Below are 15,208 nucleotides of genomic sequence, written 5' to 3'. Positions count from 1 at the left end.
AATAGTATATTACCATTGACTAGAAACAGTAGAACGACACGCTCCTGAGATGGAGGACTGCGCATGTGTGTAGACTCAGTTGGCGCCCGCCCTCCTGTTTTTTCTCCAGCCGCCGTTTCCTGGGGCTTTCGCGCTTTAGCCACCCGGAAAGCCCAACCTAAACGTAGTTAGGCTCTGATTGGCTCCTTTGAAAGTCTACGGGCTACCTGATTGGTGGATCCTGGATCCTTTAGCGCGGTGAGTTTGAAACTGCTCGCACTTAGTTTCAAAGCTGGCTCTGGGAAGTTAAGGGAAGAGCAACGCCAACGTGGTCTTGGCCGCCGCTCTCGCCGCGGGATAAACCAGGTGGACTTGCTGCGGTCAGGGTCATATCTAGGGGACGTCGCTTGGGGATGGGGATGAGGTGGGGATGAGAGCCTCAGGGGAAGAGGAGTGAGGAACCGGGTGCCTTGGGGGAGGCCGGGAAGGAAAGCTGGAATCTGCGTGGCGCGGTGTCGGGCCTTCTCCCCCGCCGGAACCTGGGTGTGCGGGCGACGCTGGGGCCCGGCTTTGGTGCGACACTAGCGGGAGCCGAGTTCCCACGGGGTCCCTCGCGAGAGGGGCCGCCCTGGGCGCGGGCTGGCCGGCTGGGGGTCGGAGTTGGATGTTTTCTGTCAGAGGCCGCCGACCCGGTTGTGAGGGGGCCCTGGTGTCTAGGGTGAAGGCAAATGCGTGCACTGGTGCAACGCGGGGTGCCCGCCGCGGCCCTCGCCCTCGGGGGCGGAAAGCAAGGCCTCCCCCCGGGCCTGGTAGCTACCCAATCACTAGACCGAGGCAATCTCGAAAAACCGACCCCATGAGCTAACTTTGTGGGCACTCTGGCTTGCCTCAGTGTCCACGTCCCCGAACCGCAACGAAAATGCCTCTTTTGTTGTTTGTTTTTATTCTGTGCGTGATGGTTCTTAGATACTGGCAAAATTGGAAAGCTAGGACATGCCGAGAGGTCAAACGTGCGTTTTTTGTTATCTTCATTTTTAGTTGATACTGAGATGTTTGTGGTCGTGCTTTGCTTCCGCTGGAGACCTGGAGTTTTTTGTGTATTGGGGGTTATTTTATATCCCGCAGGATGCAGAAGCACCCGGAGGCATTCAAAGGCCTTCTAAAGCTGTATCTTTATTTAAAATAGTTAGAGCTGGAAAATGGAGGGAGAGGAATTGAAACCGATGTTTGACATATTAGTTTTTACTTCTTTGTTCAGAGTGAGCGCCTGTTAGTAAGCGGTAGGCATGTGAAATCCGGGTTGGTGAGGAAAGAATTACTGTCCTTAATCGTCCATTGCGATTCATAATGGCGAGTGTAGTGCACTTTTAGCCCGTTTGAGAAAGATTTAGCTCTACTTCTGAAATGGCTTTTTTTTTTTTTTGAAGGTGAATTTGAGACTAGAACTTACTCAAGGGTTAGTTACTCAGGGACCTTTGTGGAAATGTACTTTTTCTCTTAGGCTCCTTAGTGATACTTCCTGCTCTTGCAAAAAAGGACCTTGAGAAGTCTTGATCACGTTTGTGACTACACAGGACAGACGATAGGAACTGTCACTTGCACAACTTCATTTTGCTGGTTTGAATAGCTTCCATTGTCTACATTTTAGCTTCCTAATCATGTCTTTAAAATTTGATTCTTTTGAGTGATTTTTATTAAAATATATAGTAGTGTCAAATAATTTGTTGACACATTTGAGTGTAATTCTGGTACACATTGCTCCTTAGAATTAACAGAAAGAGACCATCTGGCTTTTGTTTGGGAAGGATAGACAAGCTGGTGCCTGAATTTGAGAATTGATTTGATTGGAAGAAGCTGCACATTACACTGGTATAGAATATACACATATTTGCAATGTTTTAGGAACTATGCAAGGTAGGAATGTTTTATTGCAGAAGTCCTTTTCCTTGTAAGCATTGTTTTAGTATAATAACTAACATTTGTGGAAAATTAATATTGAACTCATTGCATTGTGGAAAAATAATGTAATAGCATTAATTTTTAAAACCATCCTTTCGGTAAACTACATATAATCCAGTCAGTTTTTCTTCCATTTTAGGATCTACCACATCCATTGATTAATTATGGAAGACTATACCAAAATAGAAAAAATTGGAGAAGGTGAGTGTTTTTAATAAGTTCTAGATAATTTAGCAATGCTATAATGTTTCTGACATGAAGACATACTGTAAATAACTATTGAAATTCAAACTTTGTGGTTTCTTACAGTATTGGCTTTGCATAGTAAACACAGAATTTTCACATTTCAAGAGAACAAAAGTTATGCTGATAGTCTCCCTGACAACCCTTCAATTAATATTCTTATATTCTTCTAGTACTAAATACTTCAAAGCAATATTGTATTTTTTTTTTTAAAGATTCATTTATTGTACATACAGAGCTGGGGTACAGGCCAGAGGGTCAGGGGCAGTGAGAGGCTTCACCAGAGACAGAGTGGGGAGCAGAACAGGCAGATCGACGAAGTACACTGCTGAGGGGAGCAGCGGGCGGGTCAGGAGAGGTCTGCCACGCCATGTGGTCTCCTCGGGGCAGGCGGGAATCGAACTCATGCGGAAGTGGCTTTAGTTTCTTAGTGCAGTGCTTTAACCCGCTGCACCACCAGGGAGGGCCCGCAATATTGTATTTTATAAACATTATTGATATCTTATATGTGTATTGGGGGTATAGGGTAGGGTAGTAGAATTATGTCAGTTAAAATATACTTTTAGTCTTTTGCAGTTATTTAAAAATTATCTAAGTTTTCTGTAGTGACAAAATATGGGTTTGTTTTATTTTGTTTTGAAATATTTATTTATCCATGCAAGAGCTAAGGTACAGGCCATATGTGGTGTGGAGGCAGCAGTGAGAGGATTCACCATGACAGAGTGGGAGGCAGAACAGGTGGATCTACAGAAATACACTGCTGAGGGGAGCAGTTTGTGAGACAAGAGAGGTCTGCTGCTCCTTGAGTCAGCTCTCTTTCCAGGGATCAAATTCCTGCTTCAGTGGCTGCTGATAGCTTCATGTGCTGAGACTGAACCCCTTGCATCATCAAGGAAACCCAAAATAAAGGGTTCTTGTTAAATAATATAGGCTTTATTAGTAAAGTAGCTTCAATTTTTTTTTTTTCATTTAGATACTCTAGGTTTGAATGACCTGTCATGTGTATATGTTTCAAGCTATTCTAAAACCAGTTATATTTCTGACATAATCATTTGTTGTCTTTCTGCATTAAAGTTTTTAAACTGTCCTTGATAGGCTATGTAAGAAAGTTAGTTGTTTCTAAAAGTAAACTTTGTTTTGCATCAGTTCAGCATTGGGGATTATTTTATTCTCATCTACTTTATAATGATAATAATCATTGGGGTCCTGCTGGGTATGGCATAATGAGGGGTTAAAATCTTTTGCTTGTTTTTTTGTTTGTTTTTCTTCACCATAATGTCTAAGTTTGATATAGGTATCTTGATATTGACATTATAAACAGGAACAAATATTAAAACTATGCAGCATGATTTATAAAAATACAATTTATGTAGGTTATATCTGAGGCTATCTGCCCTTTTTATTTTTTAAGATTTATTTTATTTATGCATACAAGAACAGGAGTATAGGTCAGGGGGTAGTGAGACAATTCACCAGAGACAGTGGGGAGCAGAACAGGTAGAGCTATGAAACCCACTGCTGAGGTGAGTATGGGGCAAGGTGGGAGAGGTCTTCTACACCCCGTGGGTCAGCTCCCAGGCCAGGAATTGAACTCATGCTGCATTGACTGTGGCAGCTAGATAGTGCTGAAACTTTAAGCCCTAGGACACCAAGGAGGCCCCACCTGCTGTATTTTTTAGTGCGTCCCAGAATCTCATATAAAGAATATTAAAAAGATCAAGGGAGGAATATTGGAAACTATTATATAGTTTGGCTACTAGTTGAATTGGATATATACCCACACATACATATATGTTATAAACTTTTTAAATAAATTTGCTTTAATATTTTATTGCATTCATTTAAGTAAGCTGAGTTTGCTATTGAGTTAAAAGCAAGTTTGATTTGCATGTCTAAGTCTTCTCTTTAGTTGACAGAATTTAATGTTGATTTTAGTTTGGTATAGAATGTGGAAATTCTTAAGTGTATTTTTTCTTAAAAATTGTGGAGCTGCACATGTATAGGAGACAGCAGATTTGATTCATGTGAAATGTACTCTAACTGCTATTATAAATAGAAGCTGTTAAAAAAATAAACTTTGAGGGCCCTTTGAGTGTTGCAGTGGGGTAGAGCGCAACACTACAGGCTAGCTGCAGCCAAGCAGTAGTTCGATCCCTGAGTTGACCCACATGGCTTGGCAGACCTCTTGCCTTGCCCATCGCTCCCCTAAGCAGTGCACTTTGTCAGTCTGCCTATTCTGCTCCCCACTCTGTCTGTGGTGAATCCTCTCACTGCCCCTGCACCTCTGGTCTGTACCCCAGTTCTGTATGCATAAATAAATCTTTTTAAAAAAAAAAATTTCAAAAATAGTATATTACACACATAGTCACATGGCCCCGCTTCTTCATTTCTGCCAATGGGACAACCATAAATAAACCTTTTAATTTCTGGATGTCAGTCAGTTTCAGTCTCTGCAAGTGTAAATAATCTGCATCCTATAAAATTTATTAAACAATGGAATAATGTTTGTAAAACATTTGAATGCTTTAACTCAATAAAAAGAACAGCAAAAATTAACTACTTGTTATTTCTAGGACCACTGTTCTCAACAAATATCACTGTAGCCCACTTAGCCAGTCTCATCTTATGCCACTCAACTATAATTTAGACTTCTTACAGGTCCTCAAATATTCCTTGCTCTTTGATCCCTGGGCCTTTGGCAGTGGTTGTTCTTTCTCCCTGGAAACCATTATCTAGTGGTTTCCCTTGTCCTAGTCCAGGTCATTTTGATCCTCTTCATTCTAGGGTACAGACCAGAGAGACAGTATGGGGAGCAGAACAGGTAGATTGACAAAGTACACTGCTGAGGAGAGCAGCAGGCCAGTCAGGAGAGGTCTGCTCGGCCATGTGGATCACCTCTGGGCTGGAAATCGAACTTGTTTTGCAATGGCTGAGGATAGCTTCATAATGCTGTACTTTAACCCATTGCACCACCATGGAGGGCTCCCTTTTCATTATTCTTAATGTCCTTTATTTTTTTTTTGCACTGTAAGCTACAGGAGGGTTGGGATTTTTCTTGTTCACAGTTTCTGGCAGTAAGGTTCAGCACATAGGCAATATTTAAATATTTTATTTGATAATATATGTTTTACCTTGTCTGATTTTCTGAAGTCTGTTCTTTTTCTGGCTTGTATTATCTTGACTATTCCTGTGCCTGACTGGTTTGGATTTGTGTTTTTGGGAAAAAAATGATGTTTAGAAGCACGTTAAGGTCTGGGTGATACCTTCTTCTACACAGTATTTTTTCTTTTCTGTTTTTGGTATTCTACATTTAAATCCTGTACATTTATGTAAAACGCATTTTATGTGAAATTGTGACTTTAAAATGACACCAAAGGCCTCCCTGTTGGCACAAGGGGTTAAGTCTTAGCACTGTGAAGCTATGAGCATTGAAGCAGGAGTTTTATCCTTGGCCAGGGGAGCTAACTAACCCACTTGGTGCAGCAGACATCTGCCACACATTAGATCCGCCTATTAAGTTCCCCACTGTCCCTGTTGAGTCCTTTCATTCTACATTCCAGCTCTTGTATGCATAAATAAGTTTTAAAATTCTTTGGGAAAAAAGCAATGACACCAGAATTGAGGAAGATACGTAGTTTAGAATTTCTGTATTAAAAAAAAAGAATAAATTTTATGTATCAGTTTGCTGCTGACAATTATAATTTAGAAAGTAGATATTTTGTTAGCCTTTCTGAAACATTACTACCTTTGTAAAAATTGATAAAAACTAGAATAGATCTTATCCTTAGGAAAATGTTCTCTGGTCACTTAAAATTTATTGATGTCATAGAAAAATAGCAAAAGCAATTTTACATATACATATGTATCAGTATAAATTTATATCTATACATAACTACATAATATATATTGTTAAGAGATTCAGGACCTCCCTAAATATTATACCCTACTTTAAAAATCATTTATCTGGCAGATTGGCTATATCATGTATCTGGACTTGCTTTAGCTAAATGGTCCAACTACTTTATTGTCATTTCCATTCTCTGTATCTACCTCTCTCCCTGCTCCTACCAAAGATCCCTCCCTATGTTGACATTATTACTCACTGCTGAAGGTCATATCAACTTTTGAATGAGTATGAGGATTTCCCACTACGCAGTAGATAATATGAACTTTATTTATGACTTACTAAATAGTTAATGAAATATTTTATCGCCATCTTTTCTGGACAACTGTTGGCTCTATATCTCAATGCATAAAACATGCTGATTTACAAAGCTTTCAGGAAATGCCATGTATTTGTTTGCTGGACCCAAATCATTACACTATATACCTAACTTTATTATAGGATAGTTCACAGGAGACGTACTCCAATTTGCAAAGGATCTATTTTGTTCTCTAAATGTGATGGGAAATTACTGATAATTTAAATATTTGGGAAAACTGTGATGACTATGTGAATTTTACTTCTCAACTGCAGATGGTAGGTCATGTTTACCCTCAATTTCTTTTTAGAAGAAGTGATGAGGTTATTATGACTAAAATACTTTTTATTTGTCCATAGCAGACATTTACTTTGTATATTTCAGGAACCTATGGAGTTGTGTATAAGGGTAGGCATAAAACTACAGGCCAAGTGGTAGCGATGAAGAAAATCAGACTAGAAAGTGAAGAGGAAGGGGTCCCTAGTACTGCAATTCGGGAAATTTCCCTGTTAAAAGAACTTCGTCATCCAAATATTGTCAGGTAAGTTGTAATATCTAAATTTAAGCTTTTCCACAAACTATTTCAAGTGTAGTAATTTTTATATCGGCTTAATTCTGTTATAAGCTTGTTGAATATAATCCTATTTTTGTTACTTGATAATGTTGGGCACAGAAAAAATAGACTGGAAGCAGGAAGTGGCTCACAGTTTGGTAAAAGAGATTGATATTGGGCTTGGAAAATCAAGGTAAACTGGCCTTTGAGAAAAGGACTTTACACAAAGCTTTGTTACTCCTCCTTCCGTAAAGTCCCCTTCTAGTCCTAAAATAGGTAGCTAGCTCAGATGAAAAAGTTTTTTCTTTCTTTTCATTTGAATTGAGAGGTTGTCATTTAACAGTCCAAGATAGGATTTAATTGTATAATTTATCTCAATGGAAAAAGGCAAGCTCTGAACAACAAGCAGTCTACCAGAAAATGTTCTTTTGAAATAACAAGTGGTTTGATAGTTACCACCTCATATATAATGTGACTTAATTTTGAGCTGCTGCCCTGAGATTCCTTTCTCAAATTCTAGTTGAGTGTACTAAGATTTGACAATTGGGTAACCTACCTTTTCTTCATTTCCAAAAATAGCGTGTAATTTTTTTTTTTAATTTTATTTTTCAATATTTATTTATTCATAAAGAACTGGGGAACAGGCCAGAGGTGCAGGAGCAGTGAGAGGCTTCACCAGAGACAAAGTGGGGAACAGAACAGGTTGGCTGATGAAGTACACTGCTGAGGGGAGCAGTGGGCAGGTCAGGAGAGGTCTGCCGCGCCATATAGGTCACCTTTGTGGGTGGGGATTGAACTCATGCCGAAGTGGCTTTAGCTTCTTAGTGCTGTGCTTTAACCTACTGTGCCATCAGGGAGGGCCCAATAGCATGTAATTTTTGTAGAAAAAAATTTTATTACCCACTTTGTGATAGTTGCTATGAAACTTTTGTAAGTTGTTTCTTTTTGTGTGAGAGGTATAGAAAACAATAATCTTTGCGAGAATTGTTTTTCATGATTGTTTTCTTCTTCAGTCTTCAAGATGTGCTTATGCAGGATTCCAGATTATATCTCATCTTTGAATTTCTTTCCATGGATCTTAAAAAATACTTGGATTCTATCCCTCCTGGTCAGTTCATGGATTCTTCACTTGTTAAGGTAAGAAATGTATCTGGTATTATTCCACTGTAACTATTAAGGGTCTACTCTGTTGAAGTCCCTGCGTTTTATGGAAATAAGTTTGGGAAAAGTGTTAGAAAATAGAATAAAGAAGAATACTTCTTTTTCCCATCACACAGTTACCCATTTTATTACTAGATGGTATTTCTGGTTATAAAGTCAAAAGTGATGCCTGAGATATAGCAAAATGAATAAGTATGTTGTTGGAAACAGTATTTAGCTATCAGGTATGTGTAAAACACGGACTAAAACTTGGGTCAGGGTGGTAGAAGTACTGAGGAATACAAACATATCTTAACATCAGGTTTACTAAACTAACATGATAAAGAATACATATGGAAACAATGGCCTTAAATGAGGAGCTTGACCAAATAAGCGAAACAGACAACTTTTAGAACATTCCACCCAAATACTGCTGCATACAAATTTTTTTCAAGTGCACATCAACTTCTTTTAAGAATATATTGTTTGTTGTGAGCTTTCCCAGTGCACTCCTCAGAGTTATTTGTTGGTTTATAAGTGGTCATATAAGTGCTTTTTTGTTGGCTATGTCCAATTGTGAATATGTATTTATAAAAATGGATTTTTTCTGTGAGTGTTATATATGTGTGTGTACATATATACTCCTCTCCCTATTTCTTTTTGTTGTTGTTTAATTTTTTTTAATCATTTTTTTAATAATGTAATAGTTTATTTTTACATCAATTTGTGACTCCATCTCAGTTGTCCTTTCCCTATTTTTCTTTTTAAAGCTTTTGGACAACCTATTTGTCTAAATTTTTGATTTACTTATTTAGACCAGTTCCATATTGATGAACATTTAGTTGTTTTTGTGCTTGATAGGTCATTCTTAAGAACAGTGTTACAGTTACTATAGTTTTACCTTCACATGCTCATTTTTGAATAAATTCTTATAGCTGGAATCCATGGGTTGGAGATGTTTATTTACACTTGAAATATTGATAGGACCAGTTGCTCTCTGAAAAATGACAGCAGTTTACTCTTAAACAACATGGTTGTAAGTTACAGTTTATCACTACCAAACTATGGTTTTATCAGTCTTTTAAATATCTTAGCAATCTATTATGTGAGAAGGCATTTTGATTTTTATGTCTTATTTCTTCTTCTTCACTCAAAGAACATGTTTTAAATAATAAAATGATGAGTATTTTCTGTAGTAGTGTTAGTTGGTTACCCCTTGCTCGGCCGTTCTTGTTTTGCTTAGATTCTGGATGGATCATATAATGTTTGTGTAAGAACCATGGTTCTTAATTTTTTCCCCCCAGTTCCAATAGGCTGTTTGTTTATGTGTTTTGTAACTTTAAATTTTGTATTTCAGTTTGTTAAATATTTTTGTAATACCTTTTTTACTTCAAGTGTTCATTACATTGTCTTGGCAATCGTGTTTTGTAAAATACTTTTCTGAATTCATAAACAGCTAATATCTTGTGTGTCATTTCTTTGGAATCAATGACCAGTGTTTTCAAAGAGGAAATAAATTTGTAAAGATAAAGGATAGAGGTAAAAAAGACCAACCTTGGCTTGCCCTGGTGGTGCAGCGGGTTAAAGCACAGCACTGAGAATCTAAAGCCACTTCTGCATGAGTTCGATCCCCGCCTGCCCTGGAGGTGACCACATGGCATGGCAGACCTCTCCTGACCCACCCGCTGCTTCCTTCAGCAGTGTACTTCGTCGATCTGCCTGTTCTGTTCCCCAGTCTGTCTCTGGTGAAGCCTCTCACCGCCCCTGAGCCTCTGGCCTGTACCCCCATTCTGTATGCACAAATAAATAAATCTTTAAAAAAAAACCCAGCCTTATTCAACATAGAAATTACTAATTGTTCTAGATACATAGATAAACATTTAAGAGCTTTATGTATAGGAAACTTAATTTGTGAGTTAATCATGGCCCAAAAAAATAAACTAAGTGAATTCTTGTGGATATAGAAGTGTCCATTTCTAATGAATGTTTTGTGTATACAAAAAATTTTATATAAAAATGTGTGTAAATGGAACTTTCTGCCCCCAAATTCTTCTTGGTTGTCTCAAGTGTCTTGATAGATAGCTTTAAATCATTTCCTTGCATCATGATTTCTTATGTTTTTAAAGCAAATCTGTCAAAAATATTTAGAAAATCATTATGTATTACAGTTACTTTTCTAACATACTTCCTTCTTTCAGAGTTATTTGTACCAAATCCTACAAGGGATTGTGTTTTGTCACTCTAGAAGAGTTCTACACAGAGACTTAAAACCTCAAAATCTATTGATTGATGACAAAGGAACAATTAAATTGGCTGATTTTGGCCTTGCCAGAGCTTTTGGAATACCTATTAGAGTGTATACACATGAGGTATGTAGAATAATAATGATTTTTGGTGCTTTTGAATATAGATGACTGCTGGAAAATTATTCATCAAAAATGATCCCATTCTGTGCCAGTATCAGCTTTAAATTCACCCTTACTTGCTTGCTTACTTGAAAATGGAACTGGAACCTTTAAATATTTTTCCTTTGCCATCTTCTGTGACATTTAACTTTGTCAGTAGAAGGTCCTGGAGAGGCATTTAGATCCCATTGTTTCTTATTATTCAGTCTCATTCCAATCCCCTGTTATAGTTAAATCTTAATATGCACATTCAAGTCACTCATTTCTGTGTCCTCGTTGGATCCTCTGATACACAATCGAGTTGGTCAAAAGACAAATTTTGTTGCTTAGGAATACTGACATACATGTAGAAAGCACTAAATATGTGTTAGTGTTATATTTGTTAGTTTGCATTTCAGGGATATTTCTGGAAGGGAATAATGAATTGTGTGGTACAAGATTATTGGAAAATAGTGTCTTATTTCGCATTGTTTACTCTTAAACCCAAAGACTGTCTCTATATCAAAACTTACAACCATTCTTATTTGGTTAGATGTGCTGAATATATCTGGGGCTTCCCTGGTGGCCTAGGGGTTAAGTGTGTACTATCACTGTTGTCTGAGTTTGATGTGGAGCTAGTCAGGGAGCTAACCCACATATGGCACACTTTCCTGTCTAGCCTGTTGCTTTCCTCAGCAGTGTATTTTAGTAGATCTTTCTGTTCTGCTCCCCACTCTCTATGGTGAACCCTCTCACTCCCCTGAATCTTTGGTCTATATCCCAGTTCTTCTATGTAAAAATTAAAAAGATGAAGTGCTAATCATATATTATCTGTAGGAAATCATAAACACAGGAAGTTAATGTTATTAAATAAAGGTAACTTGGTACCCATTGGTAAACATTAACTTTACATTAAATGTTAAGTTTCATTGTTGTGATAAATTATACACTAAAATAGATTATCTCTAGACCACTACTAATAAATTGTCATTTGATTTATTCATTGAAGATATTTTGTATAGTGTCATACAAACACACAACACACATCATTCCTTACCCATGTACTTTAAAGTGAGACTATTTGAACTTGGATTCTGAGCCTCTCACTTCAATGGCTGTTGAACAACAAGAAACATTTCATCTCTCTGGTCTTCCCCTTCCCATGAATAGAACTTAAAAATGAAGTATTTATCTTCTAATTGATATTTTGTGTATAGGTGATGTTATCAGAGGCAATATAATAATAAACTTAACAACCTTTTGCATGATGGTTTTAATGAAATAAAAGTTATTAGTATACCACACTTAAAATCCTTGTAAAAATTTGCTTTGTATTAGGTAGTGACACTCTGGTATAGATCTCCAGAAGTACTGCTGGGGTCAGCTCGCTATTCAACTCCAGTTGACATCTGGAGCATTGGCACCATATTTGCAGAATTAGCAACTAAGAAACCACTTTTCCATGGGGATTCAGAAATTGATCAACTCTTCAGAATTTTCAGGTATTTTTGTTTTTTATTTAAACGTTAAGAACTTTTACCTTAAGTAATAATGGTTCTCTCTATATAACAAGATTTTTTTTGCTTTAACAATTTTCAACTTTAGAGCTTTGGGCACTCCTAATAATGAAGTTTGGCCAGAAGTGGAATCTTTACAAGACTACAAGAACACATTTCCCAAGTGGAAACCAGGAAGCCTAGCATCCCATGTCAAAAACTTGGATGAAAATGGCTTGGATCTGCTCTCGGTAAGGCATGCCCTTTATACTAACTCACATTACTGTTGATTCTGAACATATTTTTTTTACTAGACTAATGAAAAAAAAAGTATTTATCAGGTTTGGTGCATAGCTATTATGTCTGTTATGTTTATTGTATGACTGGCTCCAGTAATACTAATATATCCTGGAAATACCAATGCTTGTGAGAGGAAGATTTTATATTTGTTTTGTTTTAGCTTTAATCTGATAGCTTTAGATACTCTGGGTTAATATACCTTTGTTATTTTCAGTTGCTGACTTACAGTGACCTTCCTTGCTAGCGTCTTTATCTTGTAATACTTCTTTTTTTAGTTTATCCTAGACATAGCTATTTTCTTCATTGCTCGACATTTTTGGTGACTAAAGTCTTTTACTGTATGAAATGAACTCTCATTTCTTGCCTTTCTACATCAAAAGAAGAAAGGCTAGTATTGTTCTTAAAATTCCCTCTTTTTATTGCTGTTTCCAACTAGCAATTGTTTTCTTCAGAAATAAGACCTCCCTCCACCCCCAGAAATTAAATAAATAAAATCCCCAAATCTGTAAGGATAAAAAGTAGTCTTTAAGCTGCCTCAAGTTTGTTTTGGATGCTATTGAAAAAAATGATCTTTTAAAAGGAACTGATTTTTATGACTCATGAATCTAGGGGGGTATAATAAGGATTTTTCATGTTACTAAATTAAACAAAGGGAAAAATCTATTGCTATTATCATTATATAGATTGGGTGTTTATAGTTTGTAAATCATTATGCCATCTAATTCAACTCAGATTTTTCAGTTGCTTATGTAGTCCAAAGTTCTTTATTTGTCAGTTAGCTTACAGTCTTTCCAGTTGTGATTCAGGTAGTTTATATATAAATATTGTTGGGTAGACTTAAAAGGTCTTCCAATTTATGGGCACAATTTATCTTGATTCCTGTAATAACTCAAAACAAAGAAGTTCACTTCAGTTAAGGAGACAAAGTTAAGAGTTAGTTAGTATAGTAATTATTGACATCTGGACTGCATCTTTCAGGAGTCTTTGTCTTGTACATTAGGAGATACTTAACGGCATCTCATTCCTCTACCTTACAGATCCCTATATTACATTCCATCCAATTGTGACAACTCAAAAGTCCCTGCTTGATTGTCCTCTTAGTGGAAAGATCTCACCCAGTTGCAAACTACTTTTGGAAATCATAAATCTTGTTTCATACTTAAACCTTACCACTCCTTGCTCTATGAACTTGAGCAAGTTATTAACCTTTTTGGGCCTCAGTGTCTTCATTTGTAAATGGAGATTAGTATCTGCCTTTTATTATGAGGGATAAGTGTTAAGTACAAAGCACTTAAGATAATGTTATGTAGTTAGTGCTTACATGGCAACTGGTTATTAAAAGTATCCAGTCTCCATGTTAATTTGGTTTTTTATTGGGTAAGGATATGATAGTTCTATGGTTTGGCATTTAATTGATGGAAATGTTCATATAGTAGGTTTTTTTATTAGGATTATTAATTTATGATTAGTAAAAAAGGTAAGGCTTTTTTAAGGAAATTTTTTTTAATGTTTCACTTCTTAAATAAATTAAGCACTCTTTTTCTCTTTTCCTGCAGAAAATGTTAGTCTATGATCCAGCCAAACGAATTTCTGGCAAAATGGCACTGAATCATCCATACTTTAATGATTTGGACAATCAGATTAAGAAGATGTAGTTTTCTGACAAAGGGTTTCCAAATGTTATTATCAAGAACAGACAGTTTCATTTTTACTGTTAACTCTTTCTTTGTCTTGTGTGTTTCTTTTCTTTGTTGTAAAACTTAAACTATTTCATCTTCTAATTTCAAAAGTGTAACTTAAATATGTAAATATTGTTCTATATGAATTTAAATATAATCTGTATATGTGTGTAGATCTTACTGAAACAACTATTTGTTACTGCAATAAAACTATAAATCTATTAATGTCAAGAATTGGAAAAAATTGTTAGCTTAAATCATTTCATGCCCATATAGCAGTTTGATTTACCTGTAGTTGGAACCACTAAAATTTAGGAAAGTGTGCTAAGTTTTTATACTCTATTTAAATTTTGTCATTTCTTACTCTAAGGATTGATATTTTTCTACTGGTATTTCAATTTGTGACCTTACTGCTTAAGTATTCAGGATGAGAAAACTACCTGAATTTGAGGAACGATGCTAAATTTGTAGGGGCTTTCAGTAATTTACAACACTAATACATGCCAAGGTTTGTTAAAGTTTACAGTCAAAATCAAGGATTGTCCAGAACAGAGATCAGTACAGAAAATTTATGAACCATCTTATTTTTAGGTAGGGTATAAAAGCTATTTGTCTATGTGAATTCTTAAGCCTTAATCAAAAATGATAGCAAGGTAATTGCTTATTTTGGCTTTCAATTCTGACTAAAAACACTATGTGCAAATGTGGGCATGATGTTCATTAGCAGTTTTCTTGAAGGTTCTAATGTACAAGTATTTAGCTAAAATCACTAGCTTTGGGAATTAAATTGTTTAATGAATAATGCTGCTCATTGTGATTCTTACCTAAGTGAAGCCTAAGTTGTTATAATCAAGAGAAATGTCTGAAAACAGTTTGATCATTTTTAGTGTACATGTATCCTGTGACTACAGAACCTCTGTCTGTTCCTTCTGTCACCTGTGGCTAGAACAGGCATCCCTGTGTTATTTAATCTTATGCCCATTTGTTTATTTATATAGTGAATGATCTACATAATCTCTTATCTTGGAATTTTTGCACTATAGGAGAAGGTGTAAGTGTAGTCACTGTTTGACAGTACGACTGTGTAAGATGAGAGTTTGATGGACTTATTCTAGATTCTTTATAAGCCAGCAACAGTAAGAATGCAGTGTGTGAAGAGGAAATCATTGGGGTCATATTGTGAAGAATTAAGATTTCATGGTAGAAATAAGATAAATGAAAAAGGATAACAGATTTAATTGAGATGATGAAATTACAATTTTTAGACTTTTTT

At 36.4% G+C, this 15,208-nt stretch overlaps 1 protein-coding gene across 1 annotated transcript; it reads left to right on the top strand.

Annotated features, from left to right (window-relative positions):
- Window positions 1–272: 272 nt before the first annotated feature.
- Window positions 273–14,033, top strand: CDK1 (cyclin-dependent kinase 1). Its single transcript, XM_004680868.2, has 8 exons — window positions 273–345; window positions 2,078–2,139; window positions 6,768–6,924; window positions 7,950–8,073; window positions 10,275–10,445; window positions 11,799–11,962; window positions 12,066–12,207; window positions 13,813–14,033. Exons 2-8 carry the CDS (start codon window positions 2,103–2,105, stop codon window positions 13,909–13,911), a joined length of 894 nt encoding a protein of 297 aa, XP_004680925.1. The 5' UTR covers window positions 273–345; window positions 2,078–2,102; the 3' UTR covers window positions 13,912–14,033.
- The last annotated feature ends 1,175 nt before the right edge of the window (window positions 14,034–15,208 follow it).

Source organism: Condylura cristata, unplaced genomic scaffold, assembly GCF_000260355.1.
Source record: "Condylura cristata isolate star-nosed mole 26May11 unplaced genomic scaffold, ConCri1.0 scaffold00011, whole genome shotgun sequence".
In the NCBI taxonomy this organism is placed as follows: Eukaryota; Metazoa; Chordata; class Mammalia; order Eulipotyphla; family Talpidae; genus Condylura; species Condylura cristata.
Note: the sequence above shows the minus strand (reverse complement) of the source record. Positions and strands in the feature narration are given on the sequence as shown.

Bases quoted from the DNA above. Each gene is read 5' to 3' on its own strand.
- CDK1 (XM_004680868.2), top strand. From the start codon at position 2,103: ATGGAAGACTATACCAAAATAGAAAAAATTGGAGAAG. The intron at 10,446-11,798 runs GTATGTAGAATA...GCTTTGTATTAG, and splicing joins TTAGAGTGTATACACATGAG to GTAGTGACACTCTGGTATAG. The intron at 11,963-12,065 runs GTATTTTTGTTT...TTTCAACTTTAG, and splicing joins CAACTCTTCAGAATTTTCAG to AGCTTTGGGCACTCCTAATA.